The 22,118-nt window shown below is 33.1% G+C and overlaps 2 protein-coding genes across 3 annotated transcripts in view; one reads left to right on the forward strand and one right to left on the reverse strand.

The window, feature by feature from the left end:
- The window catches only part of LOC126969345 (histone-lysine N-methyltransferase, H3 lysine-79 specific), a 59,735-nt gene extending 44,593 nt beyond the window's left edge, over positions 1 to 15,142 (reverse strand). The window contains exons 1-2 of the mRNA XM_050814699.1: positions 14,926 to 15,142; positions 9,780 to 9,820 (exon numbers count right to left, since the gene is read on the reverse strand). Coding sequence (XP_050670656.1) covers positions 9,780 to 9,820; positions 14,926 to 15,009 — 125 coding nt within the window. The 5' untranslated portion in view covers positions 15,010 to 15,142. The remainder of the gene's footprint in view (positions 1 to 9,779; positions 9,821 to 14,925) is intronic.
- A 1,962-nt stretch (positions 15,143 to 17,104) lies between these two features.
- Positions 17,105 to 21,160, forward strand: LOC126969405 (uncharacterized). 2 transcript variants are annotated; one of them, XM_050814802.1, is made up of 5 exons: positions 17,105 to 17,233; positions 17,657 to 17,745; positions 17,808 to 17,979; positions 18,084 to 18,231; positions 18,493 to 21,160. In XM_050814802.1, exons 2-5 carry the CDS (start codon positions 17,718 to 17,720, stop codon positions 19,084 to 19,086), a joined length of 942 nt encoding a protein of 313 aa, XP_050670759.1. In that variant the 5' UTR covers positions 17,105 to 17,233; positions 17,657 to 17,717; the 3' UTR covers positions 19,087 to 21,160. The 2 variants fall into 2 exon arrangements, with proteins under 2 accessions (XP_050670759.1, XP_050670758.1); XM_050814801.1 differs by lacking the exon at positions 17,105 to 17,233 and having other exon boundaries at positions 17,241 to 17,745.
- The last annotated feature ends 958 nt before the right edge of the window (positions 21,161 to 22,118 follow it).

A 22,118-nucleotide genomic window follows, 5' to 3' on the forward strand; every position in this document is an offset into this window, starting at 1 on the left:
TTTATCACACTCAGCCAAGTTTTACGTAAGTAAAGTCTGAGCAAAGTCTAAGTACGCTCTATGGATCTCAGTGTTAGTCTTGCCATTAATATCGCTGCGAGAAACAATTTCAAATACAATTTTTACCTTTTTGTTGTTACGTATTTCTGATATATAATAATCATTGACTAGTGACCAATAACACTAGTCAATATTATAATATTTACTTTGGGATGACAAAATGAAAAAGGCAAAAAACTGAACTAGAAAGTAATTAAGAACGAAACTATTTTACAACAAAAAGTGATTATGAAAAAAAAAACAACGCGCTTGCAATACAAGTAAAAGTAAATTCGTAATTGCTTTTTTGTTATCAGCTACTATAAAATTATTTGACAACTTTGAACAACGTTATTTCCTTAGATAATTTATAGGTACGTCTAGACTCTATATATTGAGCATCTTGCAGTTAGGCAACCGATGAAAACAGGCCAGGTTTAGTGTGCGTGGCAAGCTACGTCTTACACTCGCGATCTGTGTATGTCACATTGTGTTAGTGTGCGTGCATTGCTATAAAGATTAATAGTAAGCTGCAATTTTTTGACGTTTTAACAGCTGTAACGAGACATATACTTAATTGGACGTAGTTATGCAGAAAGGACTCAAACCACACACGCCAAACCGCACACAAGGCACTTTTGAGTATACGCATTTTAAGTGTCTGCTCTAAATAATCTTCCATATAAATATTCAAAATAAAACAGTTTGCATGTACATTTTTAAAATAGGGTTTTCACTAGATGACAGATTCGACCTTCAGGAGTATGATGGCATACTTAACTCTAACTCTATTTCGACCAGTATGGTTTTGAATCCTTTCTGCATAACAACGTCCAATTGATCTAAAGTAAAACCTAGACCTTTGCTATGGTTGATGTTGCTCATCAAACGTATCAATGGCTGCCAATTTAATATAGAAAAAATATGGCATATCCGATTTTAGAGAGCGTAAATAAACAGTAAAACTTAAGGCTCAGGATCACGCCAATGACCTTCAGCGTTTGGGCGGAGCTAACTATCTCTATTTAAGAGCGCAGACCAATCACAAACAAATATAATTCACACACGACGCCCGCACGTGGACCCGCGGACGGCCGTTTGTATTGAATATAGTACAAAGTCCCTTATGTCAAAGTTATGTGATTTTTTTAACTTTTAAAACGTTCGCTTTTTAGAGAAATAAAGTAGACATTCTCTCTTGTTAGAGCGATAAAAATGTCACCAGTAGTTTAGAAGCAGTAGCAAATTTAAGTTGAAGAGAGCTTCATTACAATAATTTTTATGTATTTTACGTTCTACAAAATTTTTAAACGTTCAGATTGGAGATTACATATCAGTCCATAGCAAATATTTTTTTTAATCATCCAGCTACCTCGTTGCAGAGCATTAGGCCCTCCACCATTAGGCGCCTGGTATTGTGAAATGATCATTCATTTCACGATACCGGGCGCCTTAATAAGAAAGAGGATCATTTATTTAAATTGATTGAAAATGTTATACCCCGGCTGTGGATACCAACCAGTATATAAAAAGTTGGTTCACTAAATAAAAATTCTATTAAATGTTTTGTTAAATGGCACTTACCGAGCCAAAAAAAAACAGTTGATGTAAGAAGAGTACTTCAGCGCATCCTATTAATACTACCTCTACGCCTCTGTTTTTAATTACAGTTTTTGCGGAAATTTGTGATAAAACAATTTATGATTGACACAAATGCTACTCTGTTATAGAAGGAGAAAATTATTATAATTAAGATCGTATTTGAAAATATATTTATGATAATGTACTTATTGAAATAATACTAGAAATGTGATACGCTTGGTAGAATTGTATTAGCAACACATCATTGCTTACTTAGCTTGTTGTTGAATTATGCTGATGAGTTGCATCGATCACCTTTCGATTCTTTGCCGTGGAATGGTATTTTCGATTTATTAAACGAATACTATACATTTATAAAAATACAATAATTGAGATAGCTTAGCCAAGCAGAAAATCTTCGTTTATAATATAAAATAAGGAAATTTACATAATTAACAATCATTATAAGACTATCATATCTTAGAAAATCAACTAATATTATAAATCTTTTTTTTACACGAATAAAATTTGAAAAACAAAATTTTATGAACGATGCGGGCCTCGAACCCACGACCTCCGTCGTTCCGTGCCGGTGCTCTAACCAACTGAGCCAACCGTTCGAGTAACAAATCTTTATAAAATCTTGTTTGCTTTGTTCAACTCTCTGGTTGTGGTTTTGATGAATTTTTTTAGTTGTTGGATTTTCACGTCTAACTGCCAGCTGTCAACTGATCTTCATGAAAGGACAATGACGAAATCCGCCCCAGAACCGACGAACATGGGACTTAGACTTCATTTAAATATTTTATTCTGTGAGTAGCAAATATTTGCATTAAACTGATGAATCCTACTGATGAAACCTATGAATCAAAAAAGGACCTATTTAAAAAAACTATACCTGATTAATTATAATGATGGCCGACATATTTGATAGCAATCTCAAATTGATGATATGAAAAAGAAATAATCGCTTACGAGCTAAAAATAAATGAGGATAATTGAATTCGATACTATACAGTCTATTTATTATGTTGAATAAAACTATAAAAGACAGTCTCACGCAGTCACTCTTTTAATAAATATAATAAAAATAAATAATATTGATTGATTGCATTGTTAGTCAATATAATACTCTATATATAATAATTACATAGTGTAAACATAATATATCTTAAAAATAATTTTAAATTGGTTGTGTTATATTATTTCAATTTAAACCTCAAAATATGATACATTTATTTAAATTATACGAATACGAGAAGAGAATCTTTAGGTAATTTAACATATTTTAAACATTATTTAATTGCTGGCGGTGCTGGGGCAAATGAGTATGGACACAGAACAATGTCCTTTGCGTGCACGTTGTCACACTTTATTCCGAAAATTTTAAGAGTTCCCAAAGAGCGCGATACGCCTTAAACGCGGACTGAGTCGCGGGTAAAAGCTAGTAATAAACACATACTTATCAAAAGCACAGACGGAGTTGTATAACTAGCCACTATCGAAGCGTTGAAGTGTTTGTATGGAAACGCCAACATGTCAGTCCGTGTACAGGATCAGTTCTCGAATCGTTCATTTTCGATTCAATACAGCTTCCCAAGGAGCAGGTCTCAAAATGAACATGGACAAGACGAAGATCATGTCTAATGTCACACCTACTGCAGTAAAAGTTGCGAACTGTACTATCGAAATTGTTGACGAGTACGTCTACCTTGGACAAATAATCCAGTCAGACAGGTCCAATTTCTGGAAAGAGGTCATTCGTCGCATCCAACTCGGATGGGCAGCGTTAGGGAAGCTCCGGAAAATCTCGTACCACTGTGTCTGGAGGCGAAGATTTTAAACCAGTGTGTGTTGTCAGTGGTGGCATACGGAACGCAGACGTGGTCTATCTATGTGACACTATCTATCAGCCTTATGAGGAAGCTCATGGTCGCTCATAGTGCAATGGGGAGGGCTCTGTTCGAAATTTCCCTGCGAGATCGAATCAGAAATGAGGAGATCCGTAGGTCAACCAAAGTTACCGACATAGCAGCAGTGGCAGTGGGCAGGGCACATAGCTGGACGGACAGATTGCCGTTAGGGCGGTAAAGTCCTCGAATGGCTATCACATCCCGGAAGACGCAGTGTTGGTAGGCAGATGGACCGATGATCTGCGCGCCTACCATGAACTCTTATTGCGATTCAATTGACAACCTAAAATGAACTGCTTTGCTATTTCGTACCACGACGTGATTAGAGCTATCTAATTTAGGTTGACGTCAAATGAACTGATTAAATCGCAATGATGTCAATTGAATGTCAAAAATGATATCAACTGAATCGCAAACTGATTTAGTTCGTTCATTCATGCGTACCATGAGGTGTTATTTCAACCTAAACTGGATAGCTTATTTGTCAAAGTGACCCATTCGAAAAAAGTTGCTACTTCCTTAGAGGAAAGTGAATCGTGTTGTTAATAACTTTTAAAAAATAGTGAAATAATAGAAAAGAAAAATTTTATTGACTAAAGATGGGATGAGAATACTTTATTGGACTTTTTTGTAAAACAAAATACTGAAAATAAATACCAAAAATGAAAATACTAAAGACGAGGCAGTAAGGGCCCGGGCTATAGCCTGTTCGCAAGAACGAATTAAAAAAAATGTACTCTGTGGTCCTGTCAAATCAAACATCAATGGAGGTGCGTTCATAACTCGTTATTTTTACGAAAACACATATGCAAACATTTAATTACTAATTCAAAGAACTATATTTATTTATATTACTATTATTTAATAAGTATAAAAAAGGGCTTAATGATTTATAATATGACGCAATTGCACAATTTTAAAATGTATTTTTAGTATTTTCTACGCAAAAAAACCGCTAAAATCATATCATTTTAGGTTTCGAAACGCAATTTTATTTCGTTCATTCTTCATAAGCGATTCAAACGCCATTCAGTAAAAGGCACTTCATGGTATGAATTTTAGTGATTCAGTTTAGGTACCTAAACTGAACTGCATCGGATTCGCATCGCTTATTAAAAGTTGATGGTAGGCCCTCTGGTCAAGATCCGCGGAATAAGTTGGAAGAGTGTAGCGCGCGAGATCGTTGTGGAGACCTTTGGAGGAGGCCTTTGTCCAGCAGTGGACGTCTTTCGGCTGAAATGAAGATGATGAAGCGAAACGTAGCCGCCATGATATTGTAAATATTAGTCTATATACTCTATATCCAAAGGTGCGTTATTTTTGTACTTTAATTATTTTATTGTAAACTTAATGAATTTTAATTGAAATGGTATTTAAGGCAATTTCTTAAAGGGAGATTCTACCTCTACTCAAATCTACCTTACATAGCTAGCCCATTGATGATCATGAAGTTCTTTGCCCGAGTAGCGGAATGTAGTTGGGAGGCTCCTTTGCACGGGAAGCCGGCTAGATTATGGGTACCACAACGGCGCTTATTTCTGCCGTGAAGCAGTGATGTGTAAACATTACTGCGTTTCGGACTGAAGGGCGCCGTAGCTAGTGGAATTACTGGGCAAATGAGACTTAACATCTTATGTCTCAAGGGGACGAGCGCAATTGTAGTGCCGCTCGAATTTTTGGGTTTTTCAAGCACTGCACTGCATTGCATTGTAATGGGTAGAGCGTATCAATTACCATCTGAGCTGAACGTCCTGCTCGTATTGTCCCTTATTTTCATAAAAAAAAATGTAGAAATCTAATGTAAGAACTAAATATATTGTCCTCTAACTCACAAATAATTTAAAAAAAAATGTATTCCGAATTTGTCTTGCAAGGAATCTTACTGGTATCAGTAAGATTCAGTATGACAGTAGATTATGTACGGCTGAAAAATTAAAAACGTGTTTGTTTGACCAGAGCAAACCGTAATAAACTGTATGCAGTTTCACGTAAGAGACATACGTACGTAAACTTGTTCATAGGTTAAATACTTTTTTTATGACAATAAGGGACGAGACGAGCAGGACGTTCAGCTGATATAATAGCTGATTCTTGAAAAACACGAAAATTCTGAGCAGCACTACAATTGCGCTCGTCTACGTGAGATATAAGGTGTTATGTCTCGTTTGCCCAGTAATTTCACTACCTCCGGCGCCCTTCAGACCGAAACACAGTAATGCTTACACATTACTGCTTCACGGCGGTGGTACCCATAATCTGTCCTAATCCTGTGTAAAGGAGCCTTCCACTGTGGTAAACTAAAGTTTTCCAATATTTGAATGCAAGGTATGTCCGTCAAGTTAAGCTTGAATATTTCAATATTGCTGTTCTTTTCATTAAAGGATGCGAAATTTAACTAAGTCATGATTTGTACAACTATCCCGTAAAGAGGATAAAGATAACAAAATAGACAGAACTACGCTTTCGAGATATGTAATATATTAGTTAAAATCAGACCAACTCTGACTCTGTTGTGTTCAAGGAGTAGATACACACACGCACGGTAAGTTATTGCAGTTGAACGAAAAATCCGTTTTTATAAAAATAACCCGGCCAAGTGCGAGTCGGTTGCGCCCGCCGAGGGTTCGTACATTTTTTTATGAATTCATTACAAATGTATAGTTTTCAGATTTTTTCTTTATACGAGATTCTTTATATTTTTTTTTATTTATATTTTTTCTTGTACTTGAATAATAAGACGGTATTACTAGCCAAATGTATTAGCTCTAGGTCAACGGATTTTTTTTTTATGGAAAAGGAGGACAAACGAGCGTACAGGTCACCTGGTGTTAAATGATCAAAATATATTGACGGTGAAAAAGTGTGAAAGTGTCGAAATATCCCATTTTTGTGGCATAAACGACCGTATCTTTTTTTAGGTAAACATAGAAGTTTGACGAGACTGTGTATCGTTTAAATTTCAACTCGATACCTCCACGGGTTCCCAAGATAAAGGATATTTTCGGGCGGTTGGATGGACAATGGTTTTTCCCTTTTGAGGAACAGATTCCAAAAAATGACTGTCAAGTGCTCATTATGAAGCAATTGTAGGAGTGAATTGTCATAGGGGAAGTAACTTGGCATGATTTTACCACTCACTTCGCAAAATGCAAGTGCAACGAAATGTGTTTTATTGTGGGGTTATCTAATATATAAAGTTCTCGTGTCATGGTGTTAAACTTTGAACTCCTGCGAAACGGCTTGACCGATTCTCATGAAATTTTGAGTGCATATTGGGTAGTTCTGAGAATTGGACAACATCTTTTTTTCATCCCCCTAAATGTTAAAGGTCCACCCGATTTTTTTTTTAATATTTTTGTTTTTTTTTTTAATTTGTTAGATTATGAGTCAGCATTAAAAAATACATACAACTTCAAATTTTCACCCATCTACGATCAACAGTTACTTTTGTATCGCGATTTTAATATCGGCAATACAACGTTTGCTGGGTCAGCTAGTTATTCTATATTAATGTCAGTCATCAACAAACAAGGTAGATCCCACTTGTCAGTAAGTGATTACCCTCTCTCTATTTAATAATTAACTTTTATTTCTTCAAGAAGTACTAAGAAAAACCACAAACTAAGGTATGTGCAACTGCTGCTGTCTCGTCGAAAAATAATGAATGCTACTCCTAGAATATACTCGAATAACAACACATAATCAATCGAACTCAAATCCCATCTGCCCGGCAGGCTATTATTTTATATGCCATCTTATTGTCAGGGTAGGTACTTTAAATTATTTCACTTTTTTTAATGACAGTAAGGGTCGAGACGAGCCGGACGTTCAACTGATGGTAATTGACACGCATTGCCTATTACAAATTAATTACCAATTAATTGTTTTCAAATACATTGTTGATTCATTTTCAAAAAAAAAAAATATTGAATTACGCGTTACTTTGCGGAAATCCATAATTATACAAATGATTTAAGTTTTCTTTAGTGTTAATTCCGCCACTATTTGTTTTTAAATCAATTCGACACGTGGGCGAAATACGTGTCGATTTTTTTTAAAAACAAATACTGGCGGAATTAACACTAAAGAAAGCTTAAATCATTTGTATGATTCATTTTCCAATAGATAAGTTAATACACGTATTTTAGGCAAGGCGAGTTCGTTCTTGATGATGACAGGTAATAAAATAAATATATCATCGCTACCAAGTTGATTCAAGTAATACAATGTACTCAATGTAAATTACGACACAAACACGCGTGATTATTAAATAGAGCATGTCCAATTTGTTAGAATCTGTTTTGTCCTATAGTTGTTGGACCTGATTGTATTCAATTACTGGTAACCTGTTGAAACAACATGTGGAACAGTAGAAATGCATTGAAATAAATTATGTTATACAACAGATCTACACTTAACACAAACAATCTATTATACGACGACCTGTATAGCCGAGTGGTTAGCGATCCTACCTGCTAAGCTAGAGGTCCCGGGTTAGAATCCCGGTAGGTGCAAGCATTTATATGATGAATATGGATATTTGTTTCCGAGTCATGGATGTTTAAATGTATTTATGTATGTTTAAGTAAGTATATTGTATTAAATATATCATTGTCTTGTAACCCATAGCACAGGCTATATATGCTTAACTTGGGGCAAGATAATTTGTGTAAAAAGTGTGTCAATATTATATTATACCACAAAATGATACTTGAACATTTCTACCCACCAAAGTAAATGTAACCAAATTGATAACTATACTCAAAATCAAATTTTTATAACTAATATTTATTTATACTGTGGCCAAAAACTTTAGGGTATTCTTATGTTGGACAAAATAAAATTCAGTGAATTAAATATTTATTGAAAATAATTTGTAGTAGTAAAATTATAAGTACAGGTAACGCGCGAGTTGAATGCAGAGTTCAGGAATGCGATAGTGATGTGACCTAATTATAATTATTGTGTGTCGATAAATTTAAACAATGCTTCAAATTTACAATTTTAACCATTTTTTTAAATAGTCTTATCATGTAATCGAGAGACTATGAACATGATGTGTTCTGAGATTATTGGTGATCAGAGTAATTTCCTCATTAGGAATTCCATTATATTTTATATACATCATTTTAACCTAATAATTAAATCTCAAATTTTTGCTCTGCCTTTCTTCAACACACGCATCTAAAACATATTTCGCCATTTCTCGTGCTTGGCGATGAATAAAAACTCGTTTTTCGGATCGGTCATTATTAAAATAAAAAAATAACACGGGATCGCAAAATTAGTATAAACGCGATAACAGGGTAAGCGATGACTACGGCACATCACTACACTTTAGACGCGCGATATGAGGTGTGCGAACAGCGGGGGGAGTTGCTCCCGCTCTTTCCCCGACAAAGACTGCATTCAACTCGCGCGATAACTATATGTCTATATAAATTTTTATTTACATACTGATTATTCAGTTCAGTACAAATATGCAGTAACTAATTTTAGGAGTCCCTACACAAACACACAAATACTAAAACCATAAAATATGTTTGTGATTTTAACGGTTAAATATATTTTTAAATCTTAAACAATAATAGTAGTTAATTTGTATAATACATTTATATTTTAGATGAGTGATGAATATCAGTAGGTATTCAAACTTTTAATATGTTTACATGTTGTGAATTATTTAGATTTATAATTAATTAATTTACTATATAATTAGATTTCACATAGATGGTGCTGATTTCTGATGCTGAGATTGTTTTCTGACAAAAACTATTTTTTTTCTTAGTTCGTTGGAACATTTATATTTCAAACTAGCTGACCCGGCAAACGTTGTTTTGCCATATAAAGTATAATTCACGCGATAGTTTTATAAGTAATAAAATATTGCCTATATTATAGCCTATACATCATTTTGTTCTATTGTCAATAGTTTTTGCAGCGCACGCAATAATAGGTTTTCGATTTTACACCTTGTGTTACAAAATAGCAATTTTATTACGGATCCCTAACTTTGAAAAAAAACATAGCCTAAAGCCTTCCTCGATAAACACTGAAAGAATCATTCAAATCGGACCAGTAGTACCAGAGATTAGCGCGTACAAACAAACAAACACTGCAGCTTTATAATATTAGTATAGATTTGCTATAATATTTCGCAAGATAGGAAAAATAATAATATTTTTTGTTTTACCATTAAAACTTTTTTTTTCAGGTAACAAAACTATTAAGATTTATGTTACTCACCTTATTGTCTCTACTATCTCCAGAGCTCCGTCATGTTTCTCCTGTAAAAAAAAAAACAATAAGTAATGTTACAGGTTTTCAAGTTTATATGCCTATAAGCCTATAAACAAACATATGTTTGTTTATAATAGTAAAACTGCATAATAGTCATTATTCTTGTGTTTTTAGGCAGTCATTAATTATATTTCACAGCCTAAATCTGAAGAAATACTATAATTGCCTCAACAATAGGAATAATTTAAAAAAAAATACTAGATTTTAATTGTCAGCTGAAGTGGTACTCAAGTGCCCAAAAATAAAACAAATTGTATAAATATGTTAAATATAAAACGGTATTACATAAAATTAATTATAAAAATATACTATTGGCTATTCCTAAAAGATTTCTTAAAGAAAAATATAAAAAAAAAGATGGTGTGACTTCTAATATAAGTTCTGTATTCATATCCTTTTATCTCCTGCTTGTCAGTAGGAGACAGATGAAAGGACAAGATCAGCACACAGTCAGAAATGAAAACTATAGAGTGACTCAATTTTTAAAGGCCCAGTGAACAATGATTAGCAATATTGTATTTTGTGTACAGAAAGTCATTGCCAGTGAATGTTAACGGATTACAAGAACATAAACAATTACAAACTAGTGCAATTTACACTGTATCACAGACATATTTTTACTTAGTGGTAATTGATACTTATTTACACCGCAAATCTTCATAATCTAATTCTTTTCTGCTTTCCTGTACATGTATCTCATGAAACAGAATTGGCGCCAGTTAGTAGCAAGAGAGAGATGTGAAGAATTTTACAAAACAAATAAGTTTGAGTGTTATTTTCTCAAATCATTTCCTCAAGGCTGATTTATATTTCATTACTAAAGGATGTAAGGGTTTAAAAATTCATACTCGAAAAGTATGATAAAACTTTTTTAATATTAAAAGTATTGAAATCTCTTTCGAATATCAATATGTTTAGTCAAATAAAAAAAGTTGCTAACTGCATCTCCACTGATGTCACTGTCCAAATCGGGTTCTAAATTGAACATATGCAGCTTAAATTGAAAAAATGTTTACATTGCTGCCTATCGACCAATAATATTTTAAACAACTGTGGTAAACACAGAAATGGTTATATATGGCAGTCAAAGCTTTAAATAGTGTATTTTATGGCATGTCCCATATTCCTGCTTTGTTTTTGTATGATGTGAATTGTTTATATGTATGGAACATCATTGTTTAAATCATTTATTTTTTCACAAAAAGCACACATTTTTTTATAGATAATTTTTAAAAAAATGTTACTTGGGACTGTTATAATATAATCCAGAGAAATAAATGTGAATAATATATGACTTAGTACAAAATAAAAATATTTTAAATTTTATTATTTAGAAGACTTTTATAGTAGGTATTATGAACAGCAAAATCAATGTTAATAATGAGTAATTAATTTGAAAACAAATTCATATGATGTGACATAATGAAAGGAGCTTCTACTATTTTTTTTTTATGAAAATAAGAGACAAGAAGAGCAGGATTTTCAGCTGTAATTGATATGCCCTGCCCATGCAATGTAGTGCCACTCAGGATTCTTGAAAAACACAAAAATTCTGAGTGGATACAATTGTGCTTGTCACCTTGAGACATAAGATGTTTAGTCTCATTTGCCCAGTATTTTCACTAGTTATGGCGCCCTTCAGACCGAAATAAAGTAATGCTTACACATTACTGCTTCACGGCAGAAATAGGCGCCGTTGTGGTACCCATAAACTAGCCGGCATCCTGTGCAAAGGAGCCTCCCACTGGTACTGAATGAAACGAGGAACATTCCTGTTTGGTCCTCCATCAACTTTTTTTTAAATAATCCATGTTGTCCCAAATTTACCTTCTTCTTTATCTATTTGATTAATTACAGCAATACATATAAAGCCTAAAAACCTAATCACCAAATTTGTATTCACTATTTATCACAAGGTTGAGTGAGATCTGTTTCTTTAACTTATTTTTGGAGCTGATGAAAACATTTTCAATAAGCATAACACTAGCACTTCAAACTTTAAATTATAAGATTGTTACTATTAAAATTTTCCAAAATACTTAGTATTTTTTTTTGTCAGTCATTTTCATAATGTTAAACATGGTGATTTATTCTAGACTATCTTTGCTGTTTAGTATGGCTAAAACTGTATTTTAAAGTACTTTTCATGTTAATTGCATCCTTATGCACATAACAATGCATTGTATTCATTTATTTTACTAATATCACTAAACCCACTTCTTTGTTTATGTGATAGTTTCTTTCATGTATTTATTCATTATTGTTAATAAAATTGAGGTCATTCATATCTCCATACATTTTTGGTGGCATTGCTGTGTGCCTAATTATCAGAAAAAAGGCATATAATCAACAATATAGAACATACAGACAACAGCACTGGTGATGCCGTATACACGGGCCATGCAGGTATCTCTCGGGAAATCGTGTGTCGTGTCAGTGTCGGTAGAAACTTGTGTCTTCTTGTGTATAACCCCCAGAAGACTACCACTACTTTCTACAAGTTTGCGCATTTACCACTAAAAAAACCCCATTTGTCATATCACCGCTCTTCGACAACACTTCCCTTAAAGCCTCGCCTAGTATCAGAATACTGGGTCTCGAAATCTCGAGTGATTGCCAATTTCGTGGCCATCTGGAGGGCAAAGCCAAATTGGCTTCGAAGAAGCTGGACCTTTTTTTTTACTACAATTTGAAAGTAGAGTACCTATATGTTTACATATATACGTATTTAAAATTAATGGCTTAGCCATGTTGGTTATTTACAAATGGTAATCACCCCATAAAAATTGCATTATTTAGCTATATCACTGTCACTGCACATTCTAAGTAATGTTCAGGTTCATGTGCTGCAAGAGCTTTGTGACAAGTAAATTACCACTTCCCTCATGCATTTTTTAGTTATATTCTCTAGAGATTTTCAAAATAATCACCTTAAAACAATATAATCCAGATAGAAGATTATTTTCTGTTTAAAGGTGCACTTATAAAACAAACAAGGAAACAGATTTTAATTTTCAATAATGTTTTAAAAAATGTGGAAAGGTTAGTATTCATTTTACCTATTATAACATTAATACAGTGTAGCTGTAGAAAATACTTTAGAATGAGATCCTTATAGGCAGATAAGGGTATTTAAATTAATAATAATAATAATATATCTATTTATTTTCACCTCACAAAGATCTGAAAGCTTAAACAGTACAGTAGTGTTACATTTTCTTAACAGATAGTATTTTGTCAGGTGGTGTCTGAAGTAGGTTGACCCTGTATTACAGATCACCAGGACCTCACCCCCAAATATAAGGATCACAATGATTAAAATAGTACACATCCGTACTAGTAGCTAGAAGAGCAACAATAGATCATAACAATAGATGACTTTAAATTTGTAAATTACTAGTAATAAAATATGTGTGTGTGTGTGTGTGTGTGTGTGTGTGTGTGGGTGTACTCTACTCTCAGTTACTATTATTACTATTAATAGCTAGTTGTGCAAAAATAATATTTACCTATGTAGGTAGATATATCCCTATTGTCATGCTTTCCAACCTGTTTCAATTCTGTGATGTCCAACAGAATGTCAATACTCTAATCTAGCAATAAGATTTAATTTCATGGTAGTAAGAGTAGGCAGTGTTTGGGAGATAATCTTTAATTTTGTTCAAGTGATTTTTCTGTACCATTAGTTATTCTGTGACTATGTTCTGCAAACTCAAGAGGTATACCAGCACATGATGGAGACACTAATTTTTGTATGTTTTTAATTTTCAAAGTAGAATATATCAGGGAACTGTTAAAAAAATTTTAGACACAAATATATTATGGCTATAGTTTTTTTGTAAAAAATATGATTCTTATTTGCAAAGATACTTGCTGTATTTTAAATTATTTAATTTCTGCAAATAATGATTCTAAAAATGAGTATCAAGCCAAGTAATTTCATAAATTTGTCTTAATTTAAGTGTTTTCAAGTGCATTTTTATAAAATAATGTAATATTACACTTTTATAAGAGCTATGGTGTGCATAGAATAGTTTATATATTGTTAATGCTTGTAAATAGAACTCTGTAAGAATTATTATTTTTTTAAATCAAGATATATATGGATTTCTTCCCCTGCATAAAGTTATTAGTTTACAAACAGGTGGTACTGCATGTATAATCATTTGTGGTGTTTTGATATTAAAAATAATACCTACCAAAGGAATCAATTTTGAGAAAATAAATAAATTTAAATTCGTAGATAACCACTCATAGATAAAATAATCTAATTATGTAGCCATCACAGAATGTACCTAACATTCTGTATCATTTATAAATATAAATTTTATCTTCTTAGTATGAATTTGAATGGATTTGAATTCTATTGCAAAAACTGACTTTCATCTTATTTATATATAACTGAAATAACATAAACATGAGCCCAATATTTATTGCTTAATTTATGTTTAATTATACATCTATACCACAAGTCAAAATGTATTTTATACCAAATATAAACAAACAGCATTTACAAATATTGAATCAGATAGGATTGTTACTAGATATTTATCTAATCCTAAATAGAAACGACTACTTTAAAAAAATTGTCCCACCAAACATTTTAGTTTAATAAGCCTATTCAAATTTTGTTTAGGAAAAATTATAATATTTTAGTGAGCGAAAGAAATTTAATATAATATGCAAGAAGCGGGTGTACGTATCTAAAAAAAGCCGACACCTTGACAAAACACGAGGTCAATACACTCGAAGAAATACTGAAGCCATGTGATCAGTAAATAGTATGATAATCCATAATAATAATAAACTACATAACCGTAATTCAATAAAATCCTACGCCCAAAAATATTTATGGAGTTATTACATATGAGTGTTCTAAACCTGATCTCTAAACATAAACTCTGATAGGTACCACAACAACACGAAGCACGGACGAATGATAATATTAGAAGTATGTACTTAAATGTACATACATAGTGTGGAATTAACAATAAGCATAAATGTATGGTTTTGTTTTTTTCTTGCTTTCTGGGATAATTAATAGAATATGAACATTTGTTAGCATATAAATACTAATGCTTTGCTTTCATACCGAGCCATGACCTGATGTGAGTGGCCATGTATAAACAACGGGTTCCGCGCCTGCAGGAGAATGCAAGCGTAAATCCAATGCCATTATAAGACAACCACTGCATCAATGCACTCTTTTTACACTTATACACTAAATATTACACTAAAAACATTTGTTAACAACATAATTCCACTGCACTTTCACACACACACATTCCGAACTAGGCTAGGCGCCATGTTGAAAACATTATCAATTCAATTCAAATCATGGCTGCTACTAATGGTGTTGCCAGACTGGTAATTAATAATCAATAAATAGATTTTCGGATAGAATGTTGTGAGTTAAATGTATAATAAAAAGCCCGAAAAATCCTAATTATCCACAAAAGTAATAAATTGTATAAAAAATTAAAATGTACTATAATATTCCAAGTACATAACATTATGTATTATACTTTTATAATCTGTTCAGGTTACATAATTGTATAATAACTTTACAATGATTACAATTGCTAAAACGTAAGGTGTCATAATATTTGACATCTGCGCCGTTCCACGCTGCGAGATCTATTCCCCTTCAGATTTCACGATTTCACCGAACGTTGATGTAGTCAAGATTGTGTGTACTATAGAGTTAGGTATTTCGTTACGTAAAGAGAATTCATTCCACTAAATAGTTCCAGAGTTCATTACCTCCACTTCGCATTTCAGACCAGTCTATCTATCAGTACCACATGAGTAACTAAAAGGTACAGAGGCAATGCTTCTACGAACGGGCAAAATTGTTACCTATTTTGGTCACAAAAAGTTAAGAGAAATTAAACAAAACATTTTTTTAGCTATTTTATTGGGATTTATCATTGAAATTTAAATAACCTTAGATCCAAGTTTCTATACAAAAGTTACAGGTGTCCAGTTATTAACATAATAAACATCTTTTAATATAAATTATATCTTATTGTCCCGCTTAGGTACTCGAAAGTTAAATATTTTTCAATGTTTATTTCATTTTATGACAGACCGACTAGAAAGCAAAAAATATTAACCACTAATTGATGATAAATTTTCATTAAAATGCTTTTTAAACACAAGCTTAAACAAATTTTAAAAGTATATTCTTCATGTTACTAGCCGTTGAGGAGTTCCCTCGTGAGGGACAGTCCCATCTGCAGCTCCAATTCACGGTGAAGATCATTTTTTGGCAAACGAAATTAAGAAAATTAATAGAAGTCTTGAGCTCTTGGCAAGCCAACAACTCCTGAAGTTGTCTTTTGTAGAGGCGAAACACGTGTCGAAGTGATTTTTTGTGAAGATTGGCGGAATTAACACTAAATATCATTATTTATAAAGCGAAATTAAATTACACACAGTGTTTCGCGTCCTTGCTACTAAATAAATAACAAGGTTTTGCCTAGTAAGGTTACAATAATCACTGTAGCAACAGGTCAATGTAAAAACGTGATATCAAAATTAAACTTACACACAAAACTTAGTGACCGCGCTACTAACCGTTGAAGAGGTCCCTATTGAAGAGAATATTCTGGCTGCAGCGTCAGATTATGTATTATATCATATTATTGCATTGCCACCGAAGTTATGCAGGTTTACAACATTTTAGCTCAATCAAATATCGAGAGTGTTATAAATGCAATATTTGAACTTAAGCCACTTTAAGTAGTTATACACCAACCAACCTACAAACAAGTGGTACGTAAAACATTGCAATAATAATAAAATGGTGAAAACATACCGTGATGAACTCTTCCCATAGCCAAAAGGATCATACAAATATCAAATATTTAGTTACCTATTCTATTCTCTGGGACAGTTAAAATATGATATATATTAAAGTGAAATTATATTATATATTCTCAAACTTTTTAGTCTGTGTGTTGCATGTCGCGTGACGGTCGGGCGGCGCCTATAGTTCTCATATTGGCCGCAATTGCAATCGGGTGGAAGAGTAGGTTCGAACCCCACACTAATTCATTTCATGCTTAAAGTACAGTAAACAGCCTCATAAAATATAATGTAGCTTTTTATGTTAAAATATTCAAGCTTGGAATAATACAATTATTTGCCAAAGTTATAAGTAGGCCAGTAATAGATGCGGAAAGGTTAATGCTAGTGTCGTTACTCGTTAGAGAACGTAGTGTTAAAATTATCTTTGGTCGTTAGAGTAAAAGTGTTCTGTGTTAGTGTCACCGTTGTTTACTGACTACTGTTACTAAGACTTTTACAATTACATATTTTTTAAATCAAGATTCAAGCTCTATAGCAGCAAAGAATTTATAATAGTACAAGTACTAGCAGTCAGATGAGACCCATAAGTAATATATTCCTTGAACTGATTCAGATGTGTAGATTAAATATTAAATAAAAAACATATTCTTTGGATGTGTGTATTGGTAATCTTTCACGATTTATGTTTGTGTTTTTAATTTCCATTTTTTTCCAAACGTAATTGAAATTAATCACAGTTAGCTTGTCAATAGGCGTTACTCATTAATGCGCTGCAACAAGTAACAACTAACATCATTACACGTAATGTATACTAATGAAAACAGTACCTAAGCTAAGCCTAAAATAGCACTGACCTTCATTTTGATCATGATATAGCAAATTGGATTATTTTGTTGCTTCCAATTATGCACCATGAATTACTTGTTAATTTACATTAGTATCTGTAGACGCTGTATATAAATAGTTATGTTATGAGTATTTGATAACTTCCAAATGAAATGTAATCTTAGAGAACTAGCTCTTTTGAGCGACAAACCATGTGTGTTGGAGGGAAGACTAAATTATAAAAAGATGACAGGAAATTACCGAAACCAAGCAGGTAAAAATAAGAAAATATCTACATGTTTAAACATTATAAATTTAAGTTAATTATTTTATCAGTGTTTAAGGAGAGGTGGTTCAGACTTGTAAATAATTACTTATTTTATTTTAAAATAAGTGAAATGGGCAAATTTGACACAAAGAATCCAGCTGGTGTATTTGTAATGGAGAATTCTTCAGTTCAAATGGAACATGGCCATCATATTTCATTTTCCTTTTCCATTTCTTTTATGTAAGTAATGCTTGATAACATGCCATTCATACAAAGTTATATATTTTTTATACCTTTATGTAACTGTCATTGTAATAAAGTTGTATACCAATTTTTCTTTCCAGAGATGAAGCAGATAAGCGTCATATATTTGCTGCTCGTAGTGAAGATAATGTGGTACAGTGGGTGCTTAAGTTAAGGCAATGTTCATATGAGTATTTACGTAATCAACTTCATGCCCTCCAATCAAAAGTTTTCTCTATAACTGGCAAGGTATACAATAAGCAATATTAAATATAATTAACCTAAAGATACAATTAAATTATTTGATAAAACACACACTTGCTTCTATCCTTAAAAAACCTCTCACACTTCTTCTACATACATTACTCTTTCCATATATGCTCGATGGTTTCGGGTGCTGTGGACCTTTCCTTTTTTCAAGACATTAATTAATTTATGTTATAATTTGGTTGACTAACATCCTATGAGGTCTCCCGCAACTAAAATAAAACTCTTATCTTGCATTTTCAGGATCCTCTTCTGTTGGTACCAAGAAATGATGGCGCTTGTTTATGGGCTCCATCTGTGCCATTTTCAACAGCTCCAGCATGCACAGTAAATTCGAATTCATTTAGCTGTCATCTTCACACCAATGGTGCCTTCACCTTAGAGAGGAGCAAGTCAGATGTGCAGACTCATAGCCACTTGAGGGATAAATACCAGAATAAAACTACATTCTATACAGATACAGATATAAAGACCAATGAAATTAAAAAGAATACTCAGATGTATCATATAGAAAAAAGTAAAACATCAATTTTAACTTCAAGCTTAAACCCCATAGATATATCTATCTTTGATAATAGACCATTATATTCAAGGGCTGCACCCAGTCCACCAGTTAGAAAAAAGACATCACCAAATATTAGGCGAAATGAAATTAACACCGATGTTCAAGTTTTCACAGAACAAGGAAGAAGTTTAGGACAAGATAGCATTTTAGATGTGACACCTGTTCCACCAAAAAGGAAAATCTCACCAAAATATACTGAAGTGCAGGCAGATGGTATAAATGACTCTAGTAATACTGAAGGCAAATTGAATGAAGACCTTATCAAGTTTTAGTTTAAGTATTTACCCACCCAGTATTGTAGTGTTTGTTTATCCGGTTTTTTCTTGCCAATATAAAATTACTGTAGTTAGGTACAGGCAGAGCTAGGCTTCAGTTTATATTTGGACTAGAGGTGTTCGTCGCTCCTCGCCGATGAGACCGCCGCTGCCGATCAAGACTCGACGCAACTAGCAAAAATTGACGTAAACGGCGTACAATATTCGGACGCACGGTTGCTAAGCAACAAAGTGCCGTCCGCCCGTCTCCCGCTCTCAGCGCCTCGCGGGACATTTTTATTTAAATTTGCTTACGATTTGCGAGTAACAGATTTTAGTTTGTAAAATGTCGTTGAAAAATAATTAGCTTAATGAAATCCAAAATTTTATTACTGTTAGTGTGTTACATTTTAAAATTAAAAATTTATTTCTGTAATTTAAGGTTCTAAGTGCTTTATGCTTCCAAAAAACGTACTTAACTACTACAATGTTACATACTAAATTATGGTTGGGCTTTGATATTGTCATTCAAGCCGCCATTTTTTACCACGCCGTTTACGCCGCCGCCGACCAATTTTTACCTCCACGCCCCCGCCGATGATTTCTGCATCGGCGCACATGACTAATTTGGACGTAGTAGTGCTGAAGATTCTTAAGTCTAGTATTAATTCTGTTAATATCAGTTTTTTAGCATTTTTTAGTTTGTTTTTCATTTATTTAAGAACAGTTGTATGTATGTGTATTACTGAGTACTGGTAATTATTTGATCACAACTACTAGTCAATTTTTATATGACCTTTATTTAATATGAACACACCATATTGTATTAAGAACTTCGACAATGAAATTCGATATTGAAATGAATATATACACTGTTTGGTGCATATTTACACAATGCATGCAAGTTACTCTCTATACCACACATGTATATAGTATTATGTATCAGTTATTGATTTTGTATTTTATTATGATGATTTTAACATGACATTATATAAGAACCTCATGCATATCATTTACGCTGCTGGCATTTTTATGCTGGCTGTACCTTTTGAGTTTACGGTTGGTTTATAAATAAAAAATATATTATCATTAAAGTGTATTCGGCTAATTATGAAAAATTTTTACAAAATTTAAAGGGTATTTGTTTTATCATCCATAAGACACAATTGATAGACTTAAATTTACCATCTTATATAGTTATATAGAAGATGGAGTTCCATCTGCTTGAATATATGGATCAAATTGACGTACAATAAACAAACTCACAATCACGCTCAAAAATTGTCTCAAGCAAAACTCTGCCTACGCGTCTATTAGGCAGAGTTTTATACAATAGACTTTCAACATTACTGTCCCGGAATAAAGTGTTCATTTGAATGAATGTTTTAAAGTTATCTGTAAAATGTGTTAATGTAGGTACAAGTTTTAAGCAGCGTGGCGCTACAATAGCGACATTAAATAAACACGGGTAAAACTACTAAACAGTAATCATAAAAAAAAAATGCATAATAACATAGTCTCACTATAATTGCGATAGGTATTTCCTATAAGTATTATTTATTACAGGATTTCTATCCGATAAGTATGCGATATATTGTTACCATTGGAACATGGATGTCAATCTTATCCATGGATTAATGGTTCATCTGCTACTCTTCACATTTCTGTGATAAAAATGCTCCCTACTTGCAGTGGCCGCTAGATGAAAGTTGACACTTCACAGCGCACGAAATATTGCCGCGTCAAGCGGAAAACTTTAAATAGGTTTTAGAATTATCCGATTTCAGAGTTAGCCGAATGCATCTTAAACAAGAAACATACAAAGGTATTATATATTATAAAGGATATCAATATTCAAAATTACTTATCTATTTTTGTAATAAATGTCTAAACGATTTTGGTATCACGAGCTATATTCTTTAAGACATATTGTATGAGTTTATTATAATATACTCCGTCCTTAAATGCGGCATAGTATTATACTGTTAAAAAATTATTATGCTTTAAAACTCTCCTGTAACCTGTCGGAGTTGTCACGGAATATATTTTAGTAATTGTCAAATGTTTTGATTAAAATTATTTTATAAATTTACTGCCTTTTGAATTCTCATAATATATTAGATACTATTTTAACAATAAGGTTAAAATAGTTTTATTAGTTTATAGAACATCTAGTCTAACAGCGACGGAACACTAATATGAACTATATATCAGAGTCGAAAGACTGGGCTGCACTTATGGCATGAGAATGTTTCGATGAGAAATGAGATATCAACACTTGGAGGTTGCATAGATAATTGCATGAATAAAGCCATTGTGTTGTGAACCACAATAATGAGATGATGGTGGATGAAAATACAAAATCGAGCACAGTTTATGGCTTCGACCAGATTATCACCTCTATTCATTAGAACGGCTGCAACAATTTGGTGTAAGTAATTATGAAAATGGGTGACGCAGAAAGCGGTCATCATTGTCAAATAACAGTTGACAACCTTGTTGCACAGATCTTCTCATTCTCCACGCCGTTTTGGGAACTCTCCACCATCGTAAGCATCAGGTCGGTTGATTAAAATTTTATGTTTTTGTTCTCTTACTTGGAACGCACACGTTGTCGCTAACTATGGGCCTAATGAGGAAGCTCATTGTCGCTCAGAGGGCAATGCTCGGAATGTCTATGCGAGATCGAATCAGAAATGAGAAGATCTGTATGAGAAGCAAAGTACATAGCTCGACCGACAGATGGTCCTTGGGGCAGTAGTTTTCGAATGGCGACTACGTACTTGAAGACGTAGTGTTGGTAGGGCCCCCACAAGATAGACCGACGATCTGGCCAAGATCGCCCGAGTAGGTTGGATGAGGGCAGCACAGGACCGATCGTCCTCTCTTACCGCGTAGGTAATCCATGATAAAGGGACAATTTAAGTCACTACAAATTGTCACTTTATGCATAACTACGCAAATAGACTCTCTTTGCGTAGTTATGCATAAAGTGACAAAATACACATAGGAAAAATGGAAGGAATTACATATTGAGACACACTCAAGAT

This window comes from Leptidea sinapis, chromosome 18 (assembly GCF_905404315.1).
Source record: "Leptidea sinapis chromosome 18, ilLepSina1.1, whole genome shotgun sequence".
NCBI lineage: Eukaryota > Metazoa > Arthropoda > Insecta > Lepidoptera > Pieridae > Leptidea > Leptidea sinapis.